We start from the raw sequence: 21,381 nt of genomic DNA, 5'->3' as shown, positions 1-21,381 counted from the left end.
CTCTTTCACTTTCTTGAATCTGCAAACTTTATTTATTTTTAATTTTTAAAAAAATGTTTTAACGTTTATTCATTTTTGAGAGACAGAGAGAGACAGAGCATGAGCGGGGAAGGGGCAGAGAAAGGGAGACACAGAATCTGAAGCAGGCTCCAGGCTCTGAGCTATCAGCACAGAGCCCAATGCCGGGCTGGAACTCACGAACTGCGAGCTCATGACCTGAGCTGAAGTCGGACGCTCCACGGACTGAGCCACCAGGCACCCCGAATCTGCAAACTTTAGAAATTGAGATATTAAGGAACCGTGATTTTAAATAAAAACTAAAAACAAAATAACAAAATAACAAAGAACTGTGATTGCCTTGGAGAGCTTTCCATGTGCCTGGAACCGCCTCATTGTTTTACACTTAACTCAATCCCCAAAGGAACCCTAGGCTGTAGGTACTTTTATCTTTTAAGATGATATATTTATTTATTTATTTTTAAGGGCTGACCTTTAATGTTTATTTATTTATTTGAGACAGAGAGAGACAAAGTGTGAGTGGGGAGCGGCAGAAAGAGAGAGAGAGAGAGAGAGAGAGAGAGAGAGAGAGAGAGAGAGAGAATCCGAAGCAGGCTTCAGGCTCTGAGCTGTCAGGACAGACGCAGGACTGGAACTCGTTAACTGTAAGATCATGACCTGAGACGCAGTCTTTTGCTTTACCGACTGAGGACCAGGCTCCCCAAGGTATTTTTATCTTAAGATAAGAAAACTGAGGCACTGCAAGGTTAAGGCACTTTCTTAGAGTCGCACCGAAATGGTGAAGCTAGAATTTGAATCCACCCAGCGTTAATCCACAGCTCAAGGCCTTAACTACTACCGGCGGGGATGGGGGTAGGGAAGGCACTGCTTTTTCTCTACTGTGGCCTTGGTCAAGTCCCTCACCAATCCGAGCTGTCGTGAGGGTGTTAGTCACAGGGCTGAGCAGGCAGCAGGAACACACTAACCGCCAGGCAGTGTCTAAAGCGGTCATCTAGAGAGGGTCACTTTATGCCTGGTCCGTATCATCAGAGGCTGAGGCCCACGACCGCGCAGGCGCAGACCCAGGGGCTTGGTTTCTATGGTTTCCGGGAGCAACTGCAGAGAGAAGGTCGGGCCTCGCAGTCGCGCTGCAAGAGTCGCACTGCGGGCGTCCTTTGCGGCAGGCCTCTGCGTCGCTCTCAGCTCATCCGGTAGCGGCGGTCAGCGAGGAGACAAGGGCATCTCAGCGGGACGGTAGGTGCTGCGTTTGTCTGCGGGTAGTTTAGGCAAAGAGATTTATTCCGAGATTTCTTAAACGAATTTCCTCTTGCTTTCCTGGGTGTGTGTTGTCCCAGGCCCGAACTCTGAACGTGTTTTCTGCGTTCCCAGGCCCCTACGCCCACAGGCAGGGTCACCGAAGTCTGTAGACCGCGTTTCTCTCGGATTTCTGCCGGACTAATGCTTTGGCCTTCTGTTTCTTAACCCTAAGTCCACCCACCTTACCCTGGTTTTCAAGGCCCTGAGTGATAACGGCCGCGCCACCCTCCAGCGCCTTTTCGTTCTTCGTCCCGACATGCTCTCTGAGCTCCGCGCTTCAGCCACTCCTGGGTGCTCGGTGTCCCCCAGGGCATACCCAACACCTCCGGCTGTAACTCGTGCTGTGCCTTACTGGAATACTCTGTCCACTGACCTTCACTTGGCAAAACTCAACCCATCTTAAAGGCATTTTCCAGTCTCCTAGGCAGAGTTGGTGCTTCCTCCTTCCAGCTCTTACCCTCTTGTTCTTTGGGTTCCCAGTTCCTTTCGTGTCTCCAATCTAGTGCTTACGTTGCAGCTGCTGCTTTACCCTAACCATTCCAGTATCTGGAACGGTACTGGATAGAATGAAAGAATGGATAGGAAACATAAAATTGAAATTCACCTGTAAATCTTTATTGGCATTTTTTGTGCTTCCTTCCAATCTTTTGCAGTTTTTCTTTGACACCGTAGACCCTTTATCATTTAACATTAAAATATATGTTCTGTGTATATTATCCGTTTTTCCTGTTGTCTGTCATATTCTAATAAGCGGGTACTTACTGGATTTAATTATCCATTTCCCTGTTGCACACTTAAGTTGTTTGAATTTCATTTTTTTTCAACAGTTACTGAGCCCCTGCTTGATCCCTGCCCTCACAGCGCTCATTTTGCAATATGGGAGACATTCAAGTTAATAATCCATTACAGGGGCATGAAAAGTAAAGTACTCTTATGGAAAGTTGAGATGCTGTGTGAACACAGATGAGGGACATCAGATTCAGGATGATGTCACAGAATTGTCATCTCAGTTGCTACAGATAGAAAAATGTAAAAAAAAAAAAAAAAAGACGTTTTTGTGCTTGGGCTTTTTTGTTCTTTTTCAGCTAATTTCTAATTTCTTCAGACCTGTCTTAAAGAATTGGGATTCTTGAGTCAAAACATAAACACTCTTTTTGATTAAAATGACCTTATCAATACAGAGTTGATTTTTATGCATTGCTTTTTAGTTCTAGTGGTTTTTTTCCCCCGAGTTTTATGAAAACAAAGATATTGCTCATCTACTATAAACTGGAAGAACCTGTCAAATGAAAAAAATTAATGAGACTATGTTGGGAGAATAGTGTAACATAGCTTTCTAAAGGGATATTTGTCATAATTAACTCTCATTTTTCCTAGAAATTTCTCATTTGGTTGCACTTTTATGGCATTCTTTCTTTTTTATCTTCCATTTCAGCCATGCCTTTCTTTGATGTGCAGAAAAGGCTGGGCCTTAACTTAGATCAGTGGATGACAATCCAAAGTGCTGAGCAGCCTCACAAGATTCCAGGTCGATGCCATGCTTTTGAAAAAGAATGGATAGAATGTGCGCATGGAATTGGTGGTATCCGTGCAGAGAAAGAGTGCAAGATAGAATATGATGATTTCGTAGAATGTCTGCTTCGGCAGAAAACGGTGAGGAGTGGTGGAAATGGGATGTGAATTATTTCTTTCTTTCTTGGGGCTACCTTTAAGTGTGTTTAATTGGTCGTTGTGAATTGGCAAAACTTTTGTGGTGAAAACACTTTCTCTGTGTAGGTACCATGTCAAGGAAGTTAATTGCCTTCCGATCTGAGGGGGGGTGTCTCTTGTTCCTCAGGGTTCTTCCTCGTCTTCTGACATGTTTTCCTTAGCATTGTACCCTCCTGTAGCCACCAGGGTAGAAATCGCACGTGTGTACGTATTCCCATTTTTGCAGTAGGTTATAAAGCAGAAGTTATCAACCAGCCTTGGTTGTTTGTCCGTGAACATCTCTGGATGAAAATGTTTCAAATGCATTGAACCCTCATTGGAGAAGAAGGTAAAACCCTACAGGTCTGTTACACTGAATGTGATATAAGAATCTCTGGATTAATTTCTACTCTGGGCAAGATGGAGGTGTTAATGAGATTGCTTTAGGTGAGTCTGACCAAAGAGGCAGGGGGAAAGGATGTTGACAGCATGATGTCTACCTCCTCAAGAGTTGCATGAGCTCCATCACATATAGGCCTCTATTCTCCCTTAGAGAAGAAATCTTTGGGTGTGGCCTGTTATTTTGCCTATTTCTGTGCTCCAGATAAAACAAATAGAAACGTTTTTATGACTCCCAACTCCTTGGAGTTCAGGAAGGCGGTTTAGATTTTTAGTTAAAGTCTGTATCAAAAAAATTTTAATTTCCTATCTTCTAACATTTGCTATTCCAAACTTGGAAGGAATTAGAGGGTATCAGGTATTAATTTTGTATTGCTCACTGTGGGGATATCGATGATTAAATGAGTGATATTGTAATATTACTGAGGGACAGTGAATGGGTCGTGGTTAGCCACCTACCAGCTGTTTAGTTCACAATATGTCTTAACTTCTCTTCTTGTGGGCCCCAGTTATTCATTGCTCAGATTAAGACTACTCTACATGTAAAGTTTACACCAAAAGAAGGCAGTGTGGTGAGGTGGAAGAACATTGGATTGAGAGTTAGGAGAACTGGGTTGTTTTTGTTTTTGTTTTTTTAATTTTTTTCTTTTTTTGTTTATTTATCTATTTTGAGAGCGCTAGAGAGAGGGAGAGCGAGAATCCCAACCAGCAAGGAGATAACAGCATGGAGCTTGCTGTGGGGCTCGATCTCACAAACTGTGAGATCATGACCTGAGCCAAAATCAGTTCAGATGCTTAACCAACTGAGCCACCCAGGAGCCCTGAGAGCTGGGTTTTGATACTGGTTCTGCCATCACTAGTTTTGTGACTTTGGGCAAGTCACTTCCCTTTTTGGTCTTGGTTTCCTTATCTGGAGATATTAAAGAGTTGCTCTCAGGTCACTTACTCATCCTATGAATTTGTAAATAGATCCATTACTATTTTAGATGTCACCCTAAACGACTAAATACTTAGCCCTAAGTGAAGATGCTAGTGAATCAGGGAATTAGAATCAAGCACTGTTCTAAGTTCTTAGTGTGTAATAGTGGATTTATTTCACACAATAATTCTGTGAGATACATTACTGTAATTTTTCCACTATACAATTAAAAACTTGGGGCAAGACCAAAAAATCAAGGTCATTGCCTAAGGTCATATAGCTGGTAAGTGGTGGAACTGGGATTTGAACCTGGCAATGCTGGCTCCAGAGCCTGTGCTTGCATCCACAACACTAAGTTGTTATACTCAGAGAAAGGTTGGACATTAGTTGTTGTGATAGCTCAATCATGACTAGTCCTCTGTTGAGAGGTTTTTTAATACAGAAATGTTAAGAATACAGTCTTTTGGGGCGCCTGGGTGGCTCAGTCAGTTAAGCATCTTGACTTCAGCTCAGGTCATGATCTCACGGTTCGTGGGTTCGAGCACCGCGTCGGGCTCTGTGCTGACAGCTTAGAGCCTGGAGCCTGTTTCAGATTCTGTGTCTCCCTCTCCCTCTGCCCCTCCCCTATTCACGCTCTGTCTCTGTCTCAAGAATAAATAAACATTAAAAAAAAAAAAAAAAAAGAATACAGTCTTTTTGTTAACTATACCGGAATTAAAAAACAAATGCAATCTTTTTAAAATGCTAATTTTTTTGTTTTTAAATTTATTTCTGTTTCTTTATTTGTTATTATTATTACTTTTTCATTTACATCCAAGTTAGTTAGCATACAGTGCAATAATGATTTCACAAGTAGAATCCAGTGATTCATCCCCTACATGTAACACCCAATGCTCATCCCAACAAGTATCCTCCTTAATGCCCCTTCCCCATTTAGCCCATCCCCCCCACCCACAGCCCTTCCAGCAACTCTCAGTTTGTTCTCTGTATTTAAGAGTCTCATGTTTTGTCCCCCCAAAATGCTAATGTTTATGTCAGTATTTAGGACACCTAGAGTTATTTCTGCTGAAGTTAAACCCTGACTGATTCTTTAAGGTTAATGGAGTCTTTAACTGAATATACTAATTTTTCATACCTTTGTGAAAACTTACCAAAAAATTATTTATTGAAGCACTATTGTAGGTGCTAGGAATATACGATAAGCAAAACAGCAAAAAGTTCCTGCTCTAAAGGAGCTTATATGGGGTGTCAGAAAATTAACAAACAAGTTAAAAAAAAAAACAATAGTGTCAGGTGTTGATCAGTACAGTGGGGAAGATAAAGGTAGAAAGAAAGAAAACACTGTGGGACCTAAGTGGATGCTCTTTGGAAGAGGGTGGTCACAGAAGACCTCAATGATACGAGACCTTTGAGACTTCAAGAAAGTGAGCCATGTGGATGTGAGGGAAGAATATTCCGATTAGAGGAAAGAGCAAGTGCAAAGGTCCCTGAGCTGGAGCAGCGAGAGTGAGGGAAAGCATTAAGACATAAGGTCAGAGGTAGGCCTAGTAAGGCATTATAAGGAAAGATTCAGCTGTTTTCTCAGTAAGATGAGAAGCCATTGGGTTTTGAGCAGGGGAGTAATGCAGTCAGGATCAGTGAGTGTATTTTCTGTGTCAAAGAATCCATGTGAATTACAGCTTTTATACGGTCTTGTATAGCATGGCTTTCTTTGGTTAGGAAGCAACCAGTGTCCTACCTGAGAGGAAGAGGCAGAACTCAGGGCTTGGTAGTGACTATTAGCGGAGAAGGTATCAGATCTTTATTTCGGTGTGGTAACGAGAAACCTTGTATCGGCTATTTCTGCTTCATTCACACCCAGTGAACAGTCACCAGCAGCAGTACCAATTTCACATAGGTCAGGAGTGTATCAGCTGTGAGCTGATCTCATCTTTCAATATTTTAAGGATTTAAGTATGCACAAATATGCCTCTTAGATTTGTGATCTGCGTTTTATTATTGTTTTTGTAAATACCTGTATTCCTGTATCCAACAGGAACATTTTAATTATTTTTAAAGGAGATATTATTATTCACACCAGAAATTTGGTTAAAGCTTGGGAAGTGATTTCAAGTTATTTCTTTAAAGAAGGGTTTCATCTCCAAGGCTCTCTAAGATGAAAAGCTTCCATGTTTTAAAAATGAAACCAATTTTCAGTCTCTTTCTCTAGCCCTCAACTTTATGGTGTGCATTTCCCCCTAGTTTAAATACTTCTTTCCTTTGACAGATGAAACGTCTGAGTGACATCAGGAGGCAGCGGGATAAACTGATAAAGGAAGGGAAGTACACACCCCCGCCTCACCACTTGGGCAAGGAGGACCCTAGGCCCTGAGCAGAGCTGCTGCTGATGGCTGCAGGCTGATTTTCATGTTTTCTCTTCTCCGCCGGAAAGTCCATTTGCTGAAAACTTCTTTGTGAAAGTGTCTAAAAATAAAGGATTGCTCTATCCTATTTATTCTATTTTCTCTTGGATCATACTTGTCTATAATGAAATTGCAACCTATTTTTTAAGTTAGGAAAAATGCCTCTAGCTATGCCTTAAAAATAGCATCTAGGTAGTAATAAGCAGCTTTTAATGATGCTTTTACTACGTATAAGCTACTTTAAATATGTTAACTGGTTTAAGAAGTTGCAGTATTCTTTACTGCTTTCATTCTGGTTTTTTTTTTCCACACAACACAGACTGGAGCTGGGAGGGGGAGTCAGTAGAGAGAGTGGTTGTGTTTACTCTCAGGCCTGTGAAATCTAACTTAAAGGCTAAGAAAATGAGAACTTCAGATAATTTTGAAGAAGCAATACCATTGTTTCAATTTACTATCTTACATCACCGGTATATTAGAACTTAAAATTTTTTTTTAATGTCTATTTATTTTTGAGAGAGAGAGCATGAGTGGGGGAGGAGCAGAGAGAGAGGGAGACACAGAATCCAAAGCAGGCTCCAGGCTCCAAGCTGTCAGCACAGAGCCCAGTGCAGGGCTGTAATTCACGAACTGTGAGATCATGACCTGAGCCGAAGTCGGATGCTTAACCTACTGAGCCACCCCGGCACCCCTGGTATATTAGTACTTCTAATTGACATGTTTAGAAATGGCTTTTAAGAGAAAAATTCCGGGGTGTCTGGGTGGCTCAGTTGAACTTAGGTCATGATCTCACCATTTGTGAGTTTGAGCCCCACATCGGGCTCTCTTGTCAGCACAGAGCCTGCTTCGGATCTGCTGTCCCTCTCTCTCTGCACCTCCCCAACTCACACCGTTTCTGTCTCAATAAACATTTAAAATAAACATTTAAAATAAATAAACATTAAAAAAAAAATCAGGTGCACCTGGGTGGCTCAGTTGACTGAGCATCTGATTCTTGATTTTGGCTCGGTCACAATCTCACAATTTGTGAGATTGAGCCCTGCATTAGGCTCCGTGCTGACAACGCAGAGTCTGCTTGGGATTCTCTCTTTGCCTCTCTCCTGCTCTTCCCCTGCTTGGGCTCGTGCATGCTTTTTCTCTCTCCCTCTAAATAAATAAATATTTTTAAAAGAGAAAAATCCAGGTGTAGAAGGGAGGTATGAACCGAAAAAATTAATGTAGATGTCCTTTAGAATTTTTTCCAACTTTTTGTGTGTGTGTGTGTGGTAAAGTACCATCTTAACCACTTTTAAGTACACAGTTCATTGATGTTGTTTTCATGTTGTACAAGCCATGACCACCATCCGTCCTGCAAAACTGAAGCTCTATGTCCATTAAACAGTAATTCCCTACTCCTTCCCCCAAGCCATTGGCAACCACTGTTCTACTTTCCGTCTCTATGGTTGGGTTATTCTGCTTCATATAAGTGGAATCATATAGTATTCATCTTTTTATGATTGGTTTATTTCACTTAGCATACCATTCTCCAGGCTCACCCATGTAGCATATTGAAGAATTTCTTTCTTTTTAAGGCCGAATAATATTCCACGGTGTCTGTACCACCTTTTGCTTATCTGTCAGTGGGCACATCAGTTGCTTCCATCTTTTAGCTTTTGTGAATAATACTGTTATGAATATGGGTGTACAGATGTCTCTTTAAGACCCTGTTTTCATTTTTTTAAAAATATATTCCCAGAAGTGGAATTGCCAGATTATAAGGTAATTCTATTTCTAATAGTTTGAGGCTGCCATACAATTTTCCATAGCAGCTGCACCATTTTTACATTCCCACCAACAGTGCATAATGGTTCCAGTCTCTTCGTATCCTTTTTTGTTGTTAGTAGCTATCTAATAGATATGAGGTAGTATCTCACTGTAGTTTTGATTTGCATTTCTGTGTGATTAGTGATGTTGCATCTTTTCACATGCTTATTACACTTGATCTTAGCCAAAAGGCCGAGAAGCGATTCTTTTCACATGCTTATTGGCCATTTGTGCATCTTTGGATAAATGTCTATTCAAGTCCTTTGCCCATTTTTTGAGTTATCTTTTGCTGAGTTTTAGGAGTTCTCTGTATATTTGGGATACTGATTCCTTACTAGATACATGATTTCCAGATATTATCATTTTGTAGGTTGCCTTTTTATTCTGCTGATAATGCCTTTTGGTGCACCAAATTTTAAATTTTTCATGATGTCTAATTTGTTTATTTTTTGTTTGTTGCCTTTGATGTCCTATCCAGGTAATCATTTTAGATCCACTGTTGTGAAGCTTTCCCCCTATGTTTTCTTATGTTTTCTTTTAAAGATTGTATTTTATTTTTTAAAAAGATTTTACTTATTTTTATTTTTTAATCTCTACACCCCCAATGTGGGGCTCAGACTCACAACTCTGAGATCAAGAGTTGCACTCTCCACCGACTGAGCTGGCCCTTAAAAATTTTACTTTATTTTATTTTTAAGTTTATTTATTTTTGAGAGAGAGAGAAACAGAGAGCGCACGAGCAGGGGAGGGGCAGAGAAAGGGAAAGAGAGAGAATCCCAAGCAGGCCCATGTTGTCAGCACAGAGTCCAATGCAGGGCTTGATCCCATGACCCTGGGATCATGATCTGAGCTGAAATCAAGAGTCAGACGCTCCACCAACAGAGCCACCCAGGTACCCCAAAGATTTTTGAGTAAACACTACAACCAACGTGGGGCGTGAACTTAAAATCCTGAGATCAAGAGTCGCATGCTCTACAACTGAGCCATCCAGGTATTCCCCCCCGCCCACCATATTTTCTTTTAAATTTTATAGTTTTTAAGTCTTAACCTTTAGGTCATGGATCCTTTCTGAGTTAATTTTTGTAGATGGTGTTATGTAAGGGTCCAATTTCATTCTTTTGCATGTGGGTATCCAGATTTTCCAGCACCATTTGTTGGAGACTCTTCCTTAGTGAATGGTCTTGACACCCTTGTCAGAAGTCATTTGGTTGTATGTGCAAGGGTTTATTTCTGGATTCTGTTCAATTCTGCCCGTATGTCTGCCTTTATATGCCACTACCACACTGTTTTGATTGCTGCAGCTTTGTAGTAAGTTTTAAAATCAGGAAGTGGGAGTCTTGTAGCTTTTATTCTTGTTTTTCAGGATTGTTTTGGCTATTCAGGATCCCTTGAGATTCTGTATGAATTTTAGGATGAGTTTTTCTATTTCTGCAGAAAAACTGGGATTTTTATTGTGATTGCATTAAATCTATAGCTTGCTTTGGGTAATATTGACAACAATAAATCTTTCAATCCATGAACATAGGATATCTTTTTGTATTTATGTCTTTAATTTCTCTCAGCAGTGTTTTATAATTTTCACTGTACAAGTCTTTCACCTCCTTGGCTAAGTTAATTCCTAAGTTTGGTGGTTTTGTTTTTTGTTTTTTAACAAATGCAGCTGTCAAGTTTTCAATTTTTGTTTATTTATTTATTTAAAAAATTTTTTTAACATTTTTATTTATTTTTGAGACAGGGAGAAACAGAGCATGAACAGGGGAGGGTCAGAGAGAGGGAGACACAGAATCCGAAACAGTCTCCAGGCTCTGAGCCGTCAGCACAGAGCCTGACGCGGGGCTCGAACTCACGGACCGTGAGATCATGACCTGAGCCAAAGTCGGCCGCTTAACCGACTGAGCCACCCAGGCGCCCCAAGTTTTCAACTTTTAAAAAAAGTTTGTTTGTTTGTAATTTCTATACCCAGTGTGGGGCTTGAACTTACAACCTAGAGATAGAGCTGCATGGTCTACCAACTGAGCCAGCCGGGTGCCCAAAGGATGTTTTTGTTTGTTTGTTTGTTTGTTTTAATATTACTTTAAGTGGAATTGGTTTTGTTAATCTCCTTTTTGTATTGTTCATTATTAATCTTGTAGCATTTTGAGTTAAAAAATATCAGTTGTAGGGCTTGAATATAAGGTTCTCCTCAAAAGAGAAAGTAGATTGCATTCTAGTCCCAAAATTGGGAAAAAAGGATTTGGCATTTGAGCAAGGTCCTGCTTATTCTTTGTGTTACAGGGCAGATCTTTAGCCAAGCAGCAGTTTCTTAAACTAATCACCAGTCAGTCACAATGGAGAAACAAGCTAGAGTCCTTCCAGCAAGATCCCATGCCGTGTCCTGTGTCAGGTTGTTTTTCTGTGCTCCGTGCACAGAAGCTTTTCTGAGTTTTTAAAGTCCAAAATGGGATTCAGTGCATACATGTTTTTGGAAAGTCAGGCAAATTGGAAGTGCCAGAGAGGAAAGCAGAATATTAATCAAGGCTTAAAGTAAGTACCTCCCTTTCATTCAAAGATCTCTTATTCCTGAGCTCTTGGTTGTTGTATGAAAGGAAACCAAATTCCAGTAGATTGTGTTTGCCTAAAGGTAAAAAATGAGTTGTAGAGAACACTGCATTGTGTTTGCTGGAAAGCATTGCCTTGATATCTTTATAGAATATCGGAAGCCTTCATTTAGGTGATATGATACCCATAAATAGCCCTGGCACAAAGCAACCTTGCCTTTTGCCTTTATATTTGGTCAATTTTGTCCCTATATTGCTTTTTTGAGAAAAAAAAAAATTTTAATGAACTGTTAAAAGGAAGGAATCAGCTCCAAGACACCCCTCCTTTAGGCAGTTTGAATAAGAACAAATAGGACTGTATCTTTTTGGCCAACTAGGTGCAGAACTGGGTTTGGGAGGCAGGAGGGACAAAGCTGTGAGGTTCTTTGTAACTGATGATTAAACACTCAGAGAGCAAGTTACTTGCTCCTTCAAAACAGCATTATTTGTTGCGCTTGCCTCTTCCTTCCCTACACTCTGCTAGGCAAGACTCCTTAACTCCTTTGGCCTGTGCTCTTTAACCCTGACTGCTGCAACACAACACACAAGGGAAACCACTGAGTGCTTTGGCAACCCATTTAATGTAATGTAATGTAATGTAATGTAATGTAATGTAATGTAATGTAATGTAATTTTTTTGAATAGGTGATTGATGCGGTTTAAAATTCAAAAGATAGAAAAGATATGTAATGAAAAATCTCTCCCAGTCATATAGTAGTAATCCTACCAGAGGCAACCAGTATTTTGAATATCCTAGAAATACTCTGTGCCTATACATACATAACACACATTTTCTTTGCCCTTTTTTAAACAAAAATGGTAGCAAATTATGTACATGATTTCTGCATTTTGCTTTCTTCCCTTACTGTATTTTCAAGAATGTTCCAAATCATGAACATGACCCAGTTGGAGCCAATGATTGAAACTTGCTTGGAATATTAGAAGAGAGGAATGATGTTTCCTCTGATTTAATGTGGAGGAGGTTTAAGTTTATAGGTGCTGTAGACATGTTTTATTCATTTGATTAAGCAACTGTGCTACTAAGAGGAGAAATATAAAGGTATATTTTCAATAGATGAAAAGGAACAGCCAATTTGAGAGAGAAAAACTGCTGTCTGGTAACATGAGCTTCTTCCTCAAGTCCTTTATAAAACTAGTCCTGTCCTGGGCGCCTAGGGGGACTCAGTCTGTTAAGCGTCCGACTTTGGCTCAGGTCATGATCCCACGGTTTGTGAGCCTGAGCTCCATATCGGGCTCACTGCTGTCAGCACAGGACCCGTTTTGTAGTCTCTGTCCCCCTCTCTCCCTGCGCCCCCACCCCGACTCTCACATGCTCTCTCACTCAAACATTAAAAAAACCCCGAAAACCTAGCCCTGTCCCTGGACTTGGAAGTTGTATGAGTAAATAAATTTCTTTTTCCTTAAGCCAATGCCAGTTGGATTTTTGTCACTTGTAACAAAGAAGGCCCACTGAATAGCAAATACATCAAAGTTGCCTCATTTTACATCTTAGGAAACAGGCTTAGAAGAGTGAAGTAACTTCATTGGTATCAAACATCTACGTATTAGAAGCAGGATTTGAATCTAAATCTAGACTTTCACTTTTTTTTTTTTTTTAACGTTTATTTATTATTGAGAGACAGACACAGAGCATGAGCAGAGGAGGGGCCGAGAGATGGAGAGACACAGAATCTGAAGCAGGCTCCAGGCCCTGAGCTGTCAGCACAGAGCCCGATGCAGGGCTTGAACTCACAAACCGTGAGATCATGACCTGAGCCAAAGTCGGATGCTTGACCAACTGAGCCACCTGGGCGCCCCTAGACTTTCACTTCTGACTGTATAGATGACTTTGAGAGACTGTTGCTAATGTGATAAGAAAAACCTGGACAAAAGAATTCATAGTTTTCCATGGGACTGATAGAAAATGGTATATGTGAGGAAGCGTTGAATTGAACTCCAGAAAAAATATATAGGTAACAAATCTGATCAGCTTCCAGTCTGGGGGGGTGGGCTCCTGGTGTGGGTATGGGTAGGCCTGCCATAGAGAGGGAGACATTGCAGGGTTGAGGGGAAATCAAGTGGGTCTAAGATGACTGTTTGGGAAGACATTTTGGAATCTGGAAGAACTTCAAATGCAACAAATTGCCTGGTTCAACAATTCTGCCTGCCCCCATATTTTGCTGAGGAGACAGCGTTGAGAAGGGGCTGATAAGCATAAATAATGTAGCTGTGCACATTCTTGGGGTGATTACATTCTGGGACCCTGTCAGTTGACTCCAAAGGTGAACCAAGAATGTCTAGAAGTGCATCCAAATCAAATTCTTCCCAGCTCAAATTCTGACAAGATCTGATAGACAACACCCAGGAAGGTTGGGAGGTGGGTGAATCACAGGTGAAACCAATTTAATTAAAGCCATAACACACCCCCAACCCTACTCTAAGACGAATCTGAATGATAACCCCTCTAATGGTTAGAGGAAAGGGTTTCTTAAAAAATTGTTTTAGTTTATTTGTTTTGAGAGAGGCGTGCATGCGCACACGTGGGGGAGGGGCAGAGAGAAGAGGAGACAGAATTCCAAGCTGGCTCAGCTCACAGCCCAATGGGGGGCTCGAGCCCACAAATGGAGAGATCATGACGTGAGCCAAGATCAAGTGTACTTGCTTAACCGACTGCAGCACCCAGGCTCTCGGAGAAAAGGGTTTCTAAAAAACAAGTATTATATTTTATTCTTATGCTTGATTTCTCTTTTTATGGTTTCTTATTATACTTTATTCTTTTATGTACAATATCTGATATATAGTATCAAATTGTAAGGCATGCAAAGAAGTGAGAAAATGTGACCCATACTCAAGGAGAAAAAGTCACCAGAACTATTATAAATAAATATTATAAACATGAAAATTACAGAACTGAAAAATAGAATGTCTGAAATAAATGCGTTGAATGGACTTAACAGGTTGGATGCTGTAAAAGAATCAGTGGATGTGAAAACAGATCAGTAAAAACTAAGGCAGAGAGAAAACAGATTAGAGAAAAAAGGAGTATCAGTTACCCATGGAATAATATGAAGCAGTCTTCATATAATTGGAGTTTCAAAAAGACAGGAGAGAATATCACACATATGAAAACAATCTGAAAATGCAATTAAGAGAATAATTCCATTTACAATAGCATTGAAAAGAATAACACTTAGAAATAAATTTAACAAAAGAAGTGTAAAACATATACTCTTAAAACTTCAAAACATTGGTCTGGGGCACCTGGATGGCTCAGTCAGTTGAGCATCCAACTCGATTTCTGCTCAGGTCATGATCTCATGGTTTGTGAGATTGAACCCCTCATTGGTCTGTGCTAACAGTGCAGAGCCTGCTTGGGATTCTTTCTCCTCTCTCTGTCGCTCCCTTACTCCTGCTCGCTCGCTTTCTCTCTCTCTGTCTCAAAATAAACTTGAAAAAAGAAACCCACAAAACTTCAAAAGATTGGTATAAGAAATTAAAGAAAATCTATAAAATGGAAAGACATCATGTTCATGGGTCAGAAGATATCGTTTTGAGGATTGCAATACTTTCCAGATTCATCTACATGTTTGACATAATCCCTGTTAGAATTCCAGCTAGCTTCTTTGTAGAAATTGACAAGCTGATTCTTTATTTTTATTTTTATTTTTATTTATTTTTGGAAGACAGATGCAAGCAGGGGAAGGGCAGGGAGAGAGGCAGACACAGAATCTGAAGCGGGCTCCAGGCTCTGAACTGTCAGCACAGAGACCGACGCGGGGCTCGAACTCTTGGACCATGAGATCATGACCTGAGTAGAAGTCCGATGCTTAACCGCCTGAGCCACCCAGGTGCCCCAAAATCAGCACTCCTGAGAGAATAATAACAGAAGCCAGAGTCTATACTACTTTTATCACTCACAATTTTCAACATATGGTAGACATGTATACATACTGTAAACAAGAAATGTGAACCATAGTAAAGGGAAAAAGTAGTCAACAGAAACAGACCTCAAGATGATTCAGAAGTTCAGTTAACAGACAAGGACTTAACAGCATCCATTAAAAATATATTCATGAACTTAAAAAGATCAGCATAATGCATGAAAAGATAGGGAATCTTAGAAGAGAAATGAAAACATGAAAAACAAAGCAAATGAAATTTTAGAATTGAAAACTACTGTATCTAAAATTAAAAATTCACTAGATGGGCTTAACAAATTGGAGACAGCAAAAGAAAGGTTCAGTGGCATTGAAGATAGATCAAAGAGGTTTAATACAAAGAAAAATAGAAAAAAGCCAATAAAAGGAATCTTAAAAGCAGATCACATGAAAGAAGTCAGGCACAAGAAAGTATATATACTGTATGATTCCATTCATGGGAATTTCAAGAACAGGTAAAATAATGTCTGGTAATAGAAAATAAAACAGTAATTGCCTAAGAGGGGCAGTTGGATGGGGATCGAATAGGGGAGGACATGAGAGCTTTCGCGGGCAGTGGAAATGTTCTGTATCTTGATCACAGTGGTGATTACCTGGATGTATACAATTGTCAGAACTCATGAAACCATACACTTAAGAGCTGTGTATTTCACTGTATGTGCAGGATTAACCTAAAAGAAGGCAAGAAAAAAGGAACAGGAACAAAAGAACCGGGTGAAATAAACAGGAAACAAATAGCAGAGTGGGGACGTTTAAACCCAACCAGATTAATATATCAGTAAATGTAAAAGGTAGCTTTTCTACTTAATGTCTCTGAAAGCTACAAAATGATGAGAAAAATCAGACAACTGCGGTAGGCTGCTTCTAAGACTCCCAGTGGTCCCCATCCCCTGATACTCCTGTCCTATGTAATCCCCTTTTCGTGGTGTGTCAGGCTGCCTTAAGTGACTTGCTTCTAACATACAGAATACGGCAAAAGTGACAGGATGTCACTTCTGAGATTAGGATCCAAAAGACTTACTTCCATCTTGCTGACTCACTCATTCTCTTCACTTGCTCACTCTGAAGAAGCAAGGTGCCTTGGACTGTGAGCCCTACCCCCACCACCCAGCAGCAGCAAGGTAACCCTCATCTGTGCAGAGGAGGATTTGGGAGATGAGGAAACTGATGAAAGAGGTTCTTTCTTTCTTTCTTTTAATTTTTTTGAGAGAGAGACAGAGCATGAGCAGGGGAGGGGCAGAGAGAGAGGGAAACACAGAATCTGAAGAAGGCTCCAGGCTCTGGGCTCTTAGCATAGAGACCAACACGGGGCTCAAACTCATGGACCACGAGGTAATGACCTGAGCTGAAGTCGGAGGCTTAACTGACTGAGCCACCCAGGTGCCACTGAAAGAGGTTCTTTAAAACCTGTACGTGAAATCCTAGGCAGACCCCAGAATGGCCCACAGGATAAAATAAGTAGAATTCATATGGCAGATATTTAGGTGCTGAATTACAGTGAGGAATACCATGCAGGTTTTCAGATTGGTCTCTGGTCACACATAAACGAAGCAGACCAGAATAGCACTGCAAGCACTCTGAAAACTAAATTGTCTTTGGAATGACAGCCCTCAAAATGAAGCCGGGACCTGGGCACTAAGCTAAATAGTGTGACTGCCAGCTAAAATAGATTTAAGTAGAATCAAGAGTCTCGTAACATAATATGCAAAATGTCCAGGTTTCAATAGAAAATCACTCATCATGCCAAGAACTAGGAACTTGAATGAGAAAGCATAATCAACAGATGCCAACACAAAGATATTTCAGATGTTGGAATTATCTAAATAAAGATTTTAAAGCAGTCATCATAAAAATACTTTAGTTAGCAATTACAAACTCTTGAAACAAACATCTCAGCAAGTAGAAAAAATATATGAAAGAACCAATCTGAAATTATTGAGCTGAAAAATAGAGTAACCAAAATCAAAAACTCACCGGATGGGCTCAGTATCCAAATGAAAATGACAGAAAAAAGAATCCATGAACTTGAATATAGACCAACAGTGTAGTTCTAGAAGAAAATGTAAGAGAATATATATGTGATCTTAGGTTGGTAAAGATTCTTACAAAGAACACAGAAGTCACTAACCCTTAAGAAGAAGTGATAAATTGGATTTCATTACACTAAAACTTCTCATCAAAAGACAGTATTAAAAAATGAATAGGCAGGGGTGCCTGGGTGGCTCAGTTGGTTGTGTCCAACTGTTGATTTCAGCTCAGATCATGATCCCAAGGTCGTGGGATTGAGCCCCGCATCAGGCTTTGCACGGAGTGTGGAGTCTGCTTAAGATTCTCTCTCTTCCTCTGCCCCTCTCCCCAACTCATGGTCTCTCTCTACAAAAAGAAAAAAAAGAAAAAGAAGAATAAGGAGGAGGAGGAGAGGAAGAAGAAGAGGAAGAAGGGAGGGGCAGTGAGAGAGGGAGACAGAGAATCTGAAGCAGGCTCAGCACATCAACGTAAAGTCTGGCATGTGGCTTGAACCCACAAACCATGAGATTATGACCTGAGCCGAAGTCAGGCACTTACCAACTTAGCCACCCTGGTGCCCCAAGCCAGTCTTTTTTTTAATGGTAAAAGACTTGAATATATATTTTCACAAAGGAAGATACACAAATGGTCAATAAGCACATAAAAGATGCTAAAAAAAAAAAAAAAAAAAAAAAAAGTGCCAGGGGCACCTGGCCGGGTCAGTCAGTAGAGCGTGCAATTCTTGATCTCAAGGTTGTGAGTTTGAGCCCTATGTTGGGCGTAGAGATTACTTGAAAATAAAATCTTTTTTAAAAAAAGTGCTAAATAGTATTAGTAATCAGGAAAATGCAGATTTGAATCATAATGAGATACCACTTCATACCCACTAGGATGGCCAAAAGTGTTTTAAAACTAAGAATACCAAATGTTGGTGAGAACGTGGAGCATCTGGAACTCTCTTACATTACTGATGGGAGTATAAAATGGTATTGCTTAGGAAATTATTTTCCAATTTCTTTTTTTTTAAATTTTTTAATGTTTATTTATCTTTGAGAGAGAGAGAGAGAGAGAGAGAGAGAGAGAGAGAATGAGTGGGGGAGGGGCAGAGAGAGAGGGAGACATGGAATCTGAAGCAGGCTCCAGGCTCTGAGCTGTCAGCACAGAGCCCGATGTGGGGCTTGAACCTATGAGCCTCAAGATCGTGACCTGAGCTGAAGTTGGATGCTTAACCGACTGAGCCACCCAGGCGACCCGTTCCACATTTTGATGATGGTGGTGGTTATGTGAGTGTTTACATTTGTGAAAACTCCTAGAACTATATACTTTAAAACGTGTGCATTTCATTTGTAAACTTAACTATCCCCCATTTTGAAAAAAATCTGGTTTATTTAACTCCAGAGCTCAAACTCTTGAAAGATACTGAAACCACACCCATCTATCTGTATTCTCTGGTTAGAGCATTATGACTTATCAATGGAAATAAAAAGTAAATTCCTTGGAGGGGCTTACAGTTTAACCATAATTCAATGCACAATAAGATAAAATACAACTGGAGGGAAATTTTTAAAGAGTGAGGAGGAGCTGGTTTCTGAATGACCCTCTACTGAGTTTTATCACCTAAGGAGGTCACTTAAGCCTATTTGAATCACCATTTCCTGAAATGAAGGCTTTGGATTAGCTCATTTCTAAGTTTTCTTGCAGCACTCGAGTTCATTGATCGATGAACTTCCAGCTCAGCTAGTGCAGGTTGCATCAGGGCCTTGAAAGGTGGGGCAGGATTTCCACCAGCAAACTTGTGAGCACGGATGGCCATTCAGGGCAGAGGATCACATGGGCGGTTGGAAAACATAGCTCTGCTCACGGAATTGCTCAAGCCAGCGTCCCATCTTCAGAGTGAAGGTTAGGGATTGTTGGGGAGTGCTGGGGAGAAAACCTAAAAAGGGAGGTGAGGCCAGACTGGGGCAGTGACTGCCAGACTAGGAATCTTACCAAGAGCACCGGATTGCAGAAGTGTCTAGGAAGAGGGGGCAGCAGGAGGAAAGCAATGGAGTCCTTCCCTACATGCATGTCCCTCTTCTTGATGTTTACATGCAATAAAAAAGGTCCCAGATTTGAAAGATGTTGCAGTCTTACTCAACGTCACTGCTGTATTCACCTAAATGTTAACTCTCGGTCATGTGAAAGAGAACACAAGAATCAAGGTTTCAAAAGGAATTTAGAACAGCATTTCCTCCGTGTGTGCTGTGGAATAGTACTTTTATGAGATCTCAGTATGTATTTTGGGGGGAGTTGGAAAAAGGTCAAATACAATTCAGTAAAGCCAAGTAAGCCAAGTTGTCATTTTTAACTGTAGAACTTAGAACTTTTACTGTGCTAATAGAGTTTGTGAATCTCCAAGAAAAGGGTAGACTTGGGGCGCCTGGGTGGCTCAGTCGGTTAGGCATCCAACTTCGGCTCAGGTCATGATCTTACAGTTTGTGGGTTCGAGCCCTGCGTCGGGCTCTGTGCTGACAGCTCGGAGCCTGGAGCCTGCTTCGGATTCTGTGTCTCCCTCTCTCTCTGCTCTTCCCCCACTCATGCTGTCTCTCTCTGTCTCTCAAAAATAAAAGAAAAACATTAAAAAAAAAAAGGGGGGTAGACTATACAGTGTTACCCAACTGTATTTGGTGCAAGAACCTAATTTTGAAGAAGCGTCCCATGGGCCTGGTGTTCTACATTACCCAATTTGGAAAATGAAGGATTAGAAACTTCTTATTCACAGGGATGGAGGAAAAACAGATACTCTGTTGGGCCTTGTGGAAGAGTCAAAGGTGATAGATCATGGTCCCTACCCTCATGGAGCTCACAGTTCAGTGAGAGACAAGTATGGACACAAATAATCAGTTCATAGTAGAAAGTACTCAGTTTCATGAGGGATGTTCAAGTCCTGTGTGAGCCCAGGAAAGGGAGACAGCCTTGTTAGTATGAGAATGGATATTGGGGGTCAGGGGAGCAGAGATGGGCTGGAGGCTTTGTGGCACTCATGTTGACCCCTAAAGGACCGATAGGGTTTGGACATGGAGATTTGCCAGATGTTCTGGGCAGAGGGTACTTGAGCAAAAGCCTGGAGGCGTTTGAGAGCAACTGTGCTCAGAATCACTGGTTCAAGCAATGGTTTTCAAGCAGAAGGAGAAAAGGGATTATTAGCAGCCCCCTCAGTTCCTCTTCAACCAGAGGTCCTCATTGTGAAATGGTTTTGTGTACCATTCTGGTACAATCAGAGAATGCTCAAGAACTACGGGGCTCAGGTGCAACTGGGTGGCTCAGTCAGTTAAGCATCTGACTCTTGATTTTGGCTTAGGTCATGATCTCACAGTTCATGAGTTTGAGCCCTGTGTCAGGCTCTGTCTCCCCTTCTTTCTGTCTCCCCTTCTCTCTGTCCCTCTCCTGCTCACTCTCTGTCTCTCTCTCTCTCTCTCAAAATAAACATTAAAAAAAAAAAAAAACCAACAACAACAAAACCATGGGGCCGGGGCGCCTGGGTGGCTCAGTCAGTTAAGCGGCCAACTTCGGCTCAGGTCACAATCTCGCGGTCCGTGAGTTTGAGCCCCGCGTCAGGCTCTGGGCTGATGGCTCAGAGCCTGGAGCCTGCTTCCAATTCTGTGTCTCCCGCTCTCTCTGACCCTCCCCTGTTCATGCTCTGTCTCTCTCTGTCTCAAAAATAAATAAACGTTAAAAAAAAAAATTAAAAAAAAACAAACAAACCATGGGGCCAAGGGGGAGCAAAGAGAGAGACCTGACTGAAAAGGATGAGATGAGCCATGAACATCGGGACAAGAGTTTACTGACAGCACTGGGGAACCCCTATAGGTTTAGGAGCAAAGGAGTAATATGATCAAAGCTTTGGAAAATCGATCAGGTGGTCTCTCAGAGGGATGGGTAGAGAGTGCAAGAAAGGCTAGATCTGTGTTTTTAGGAGGCATGTGTTGGTTCACCATCTCTGGCTTCAAGGAAGCAAGGAAAGTAGTGGAGACTAATGAAGGGGCACAGACTTGGCCTAGGGTAGTGGTGGCAGTGGAGCAGAGGAGGGGATGGAAGGGAGGCACGGTTGGAGGTAAAGTCCCTGGACTCCCAAGAGGGCGGCCCTGAGGTCCCTGCCTGGAGTCAGTCAAAATGGCGTCCTCTCTCCTGCCCCACTACCCAGTCTAGGCACCTGGAGGACTCACTCGATTCCAGTAACCATTCAGAGTGAGAGTGGCACCTGTCATTTGCAGACCACAGAGATATGAGCATAAATGGCCCAGGCCAGGATTACTTAGTACTGATTTGCATATAATTTAGAGGCACTTACCTGCCAG

At 41.3% G+C, this 21,381-nt stretch overlaps 1 protein-coding gene across 1 annotated transcript; it reads left to right on the top strand.

The window, feature by feature from the left end:
• Positions 1 to 1,147: 1,147 nt before the first annotated feature.
• On the top strand, positions 1,148 to 6,815 carry NDUFS5 (NADH:ubiquinone oxidoreductase subunit S5). Its single transcript, XM_049617443.1, has 3 exons — positions 1,148 to 1,251; positions 2,750 to 2,967; positions 6,588 to 6,815. Exons 2-3 carry the CDS (start codon positions 2,752 to 2,754, stop codon positions 6,690 to 6,692), a joined length of 321 nt encoding a protein of 106 aa, XP_049473400.1. The 5' UTR covers positions 1,148 to 1,251; positions 2,750 to 2,751; the 3' UTR covers positions 6,693 to 6,815.
• Positions 6,816 to 21,381: the final 14,566 nt, after the last annotated feature.

Source organism: Panthera uncia (assembly GCF_023721935.1).
Source record: "Panthera uncia isolate 11264 chromosome C1 unlocalized genomic scaffold, Puncia_PCG_1.0 HiC_scaffold_4, whole genome shotgun sequence".
NCBI classification, from domain to species: domain Eukaryota; kingdom Metazoa; phylum Chordata; class Mammalia; order Carnivora; family Felidae; genus Panthera; species Panthera uncia.
Note: the sequence above shows the minus strand (reverse complement) of the source record. Positions and strands in the feature narration are given on the sequence as shown.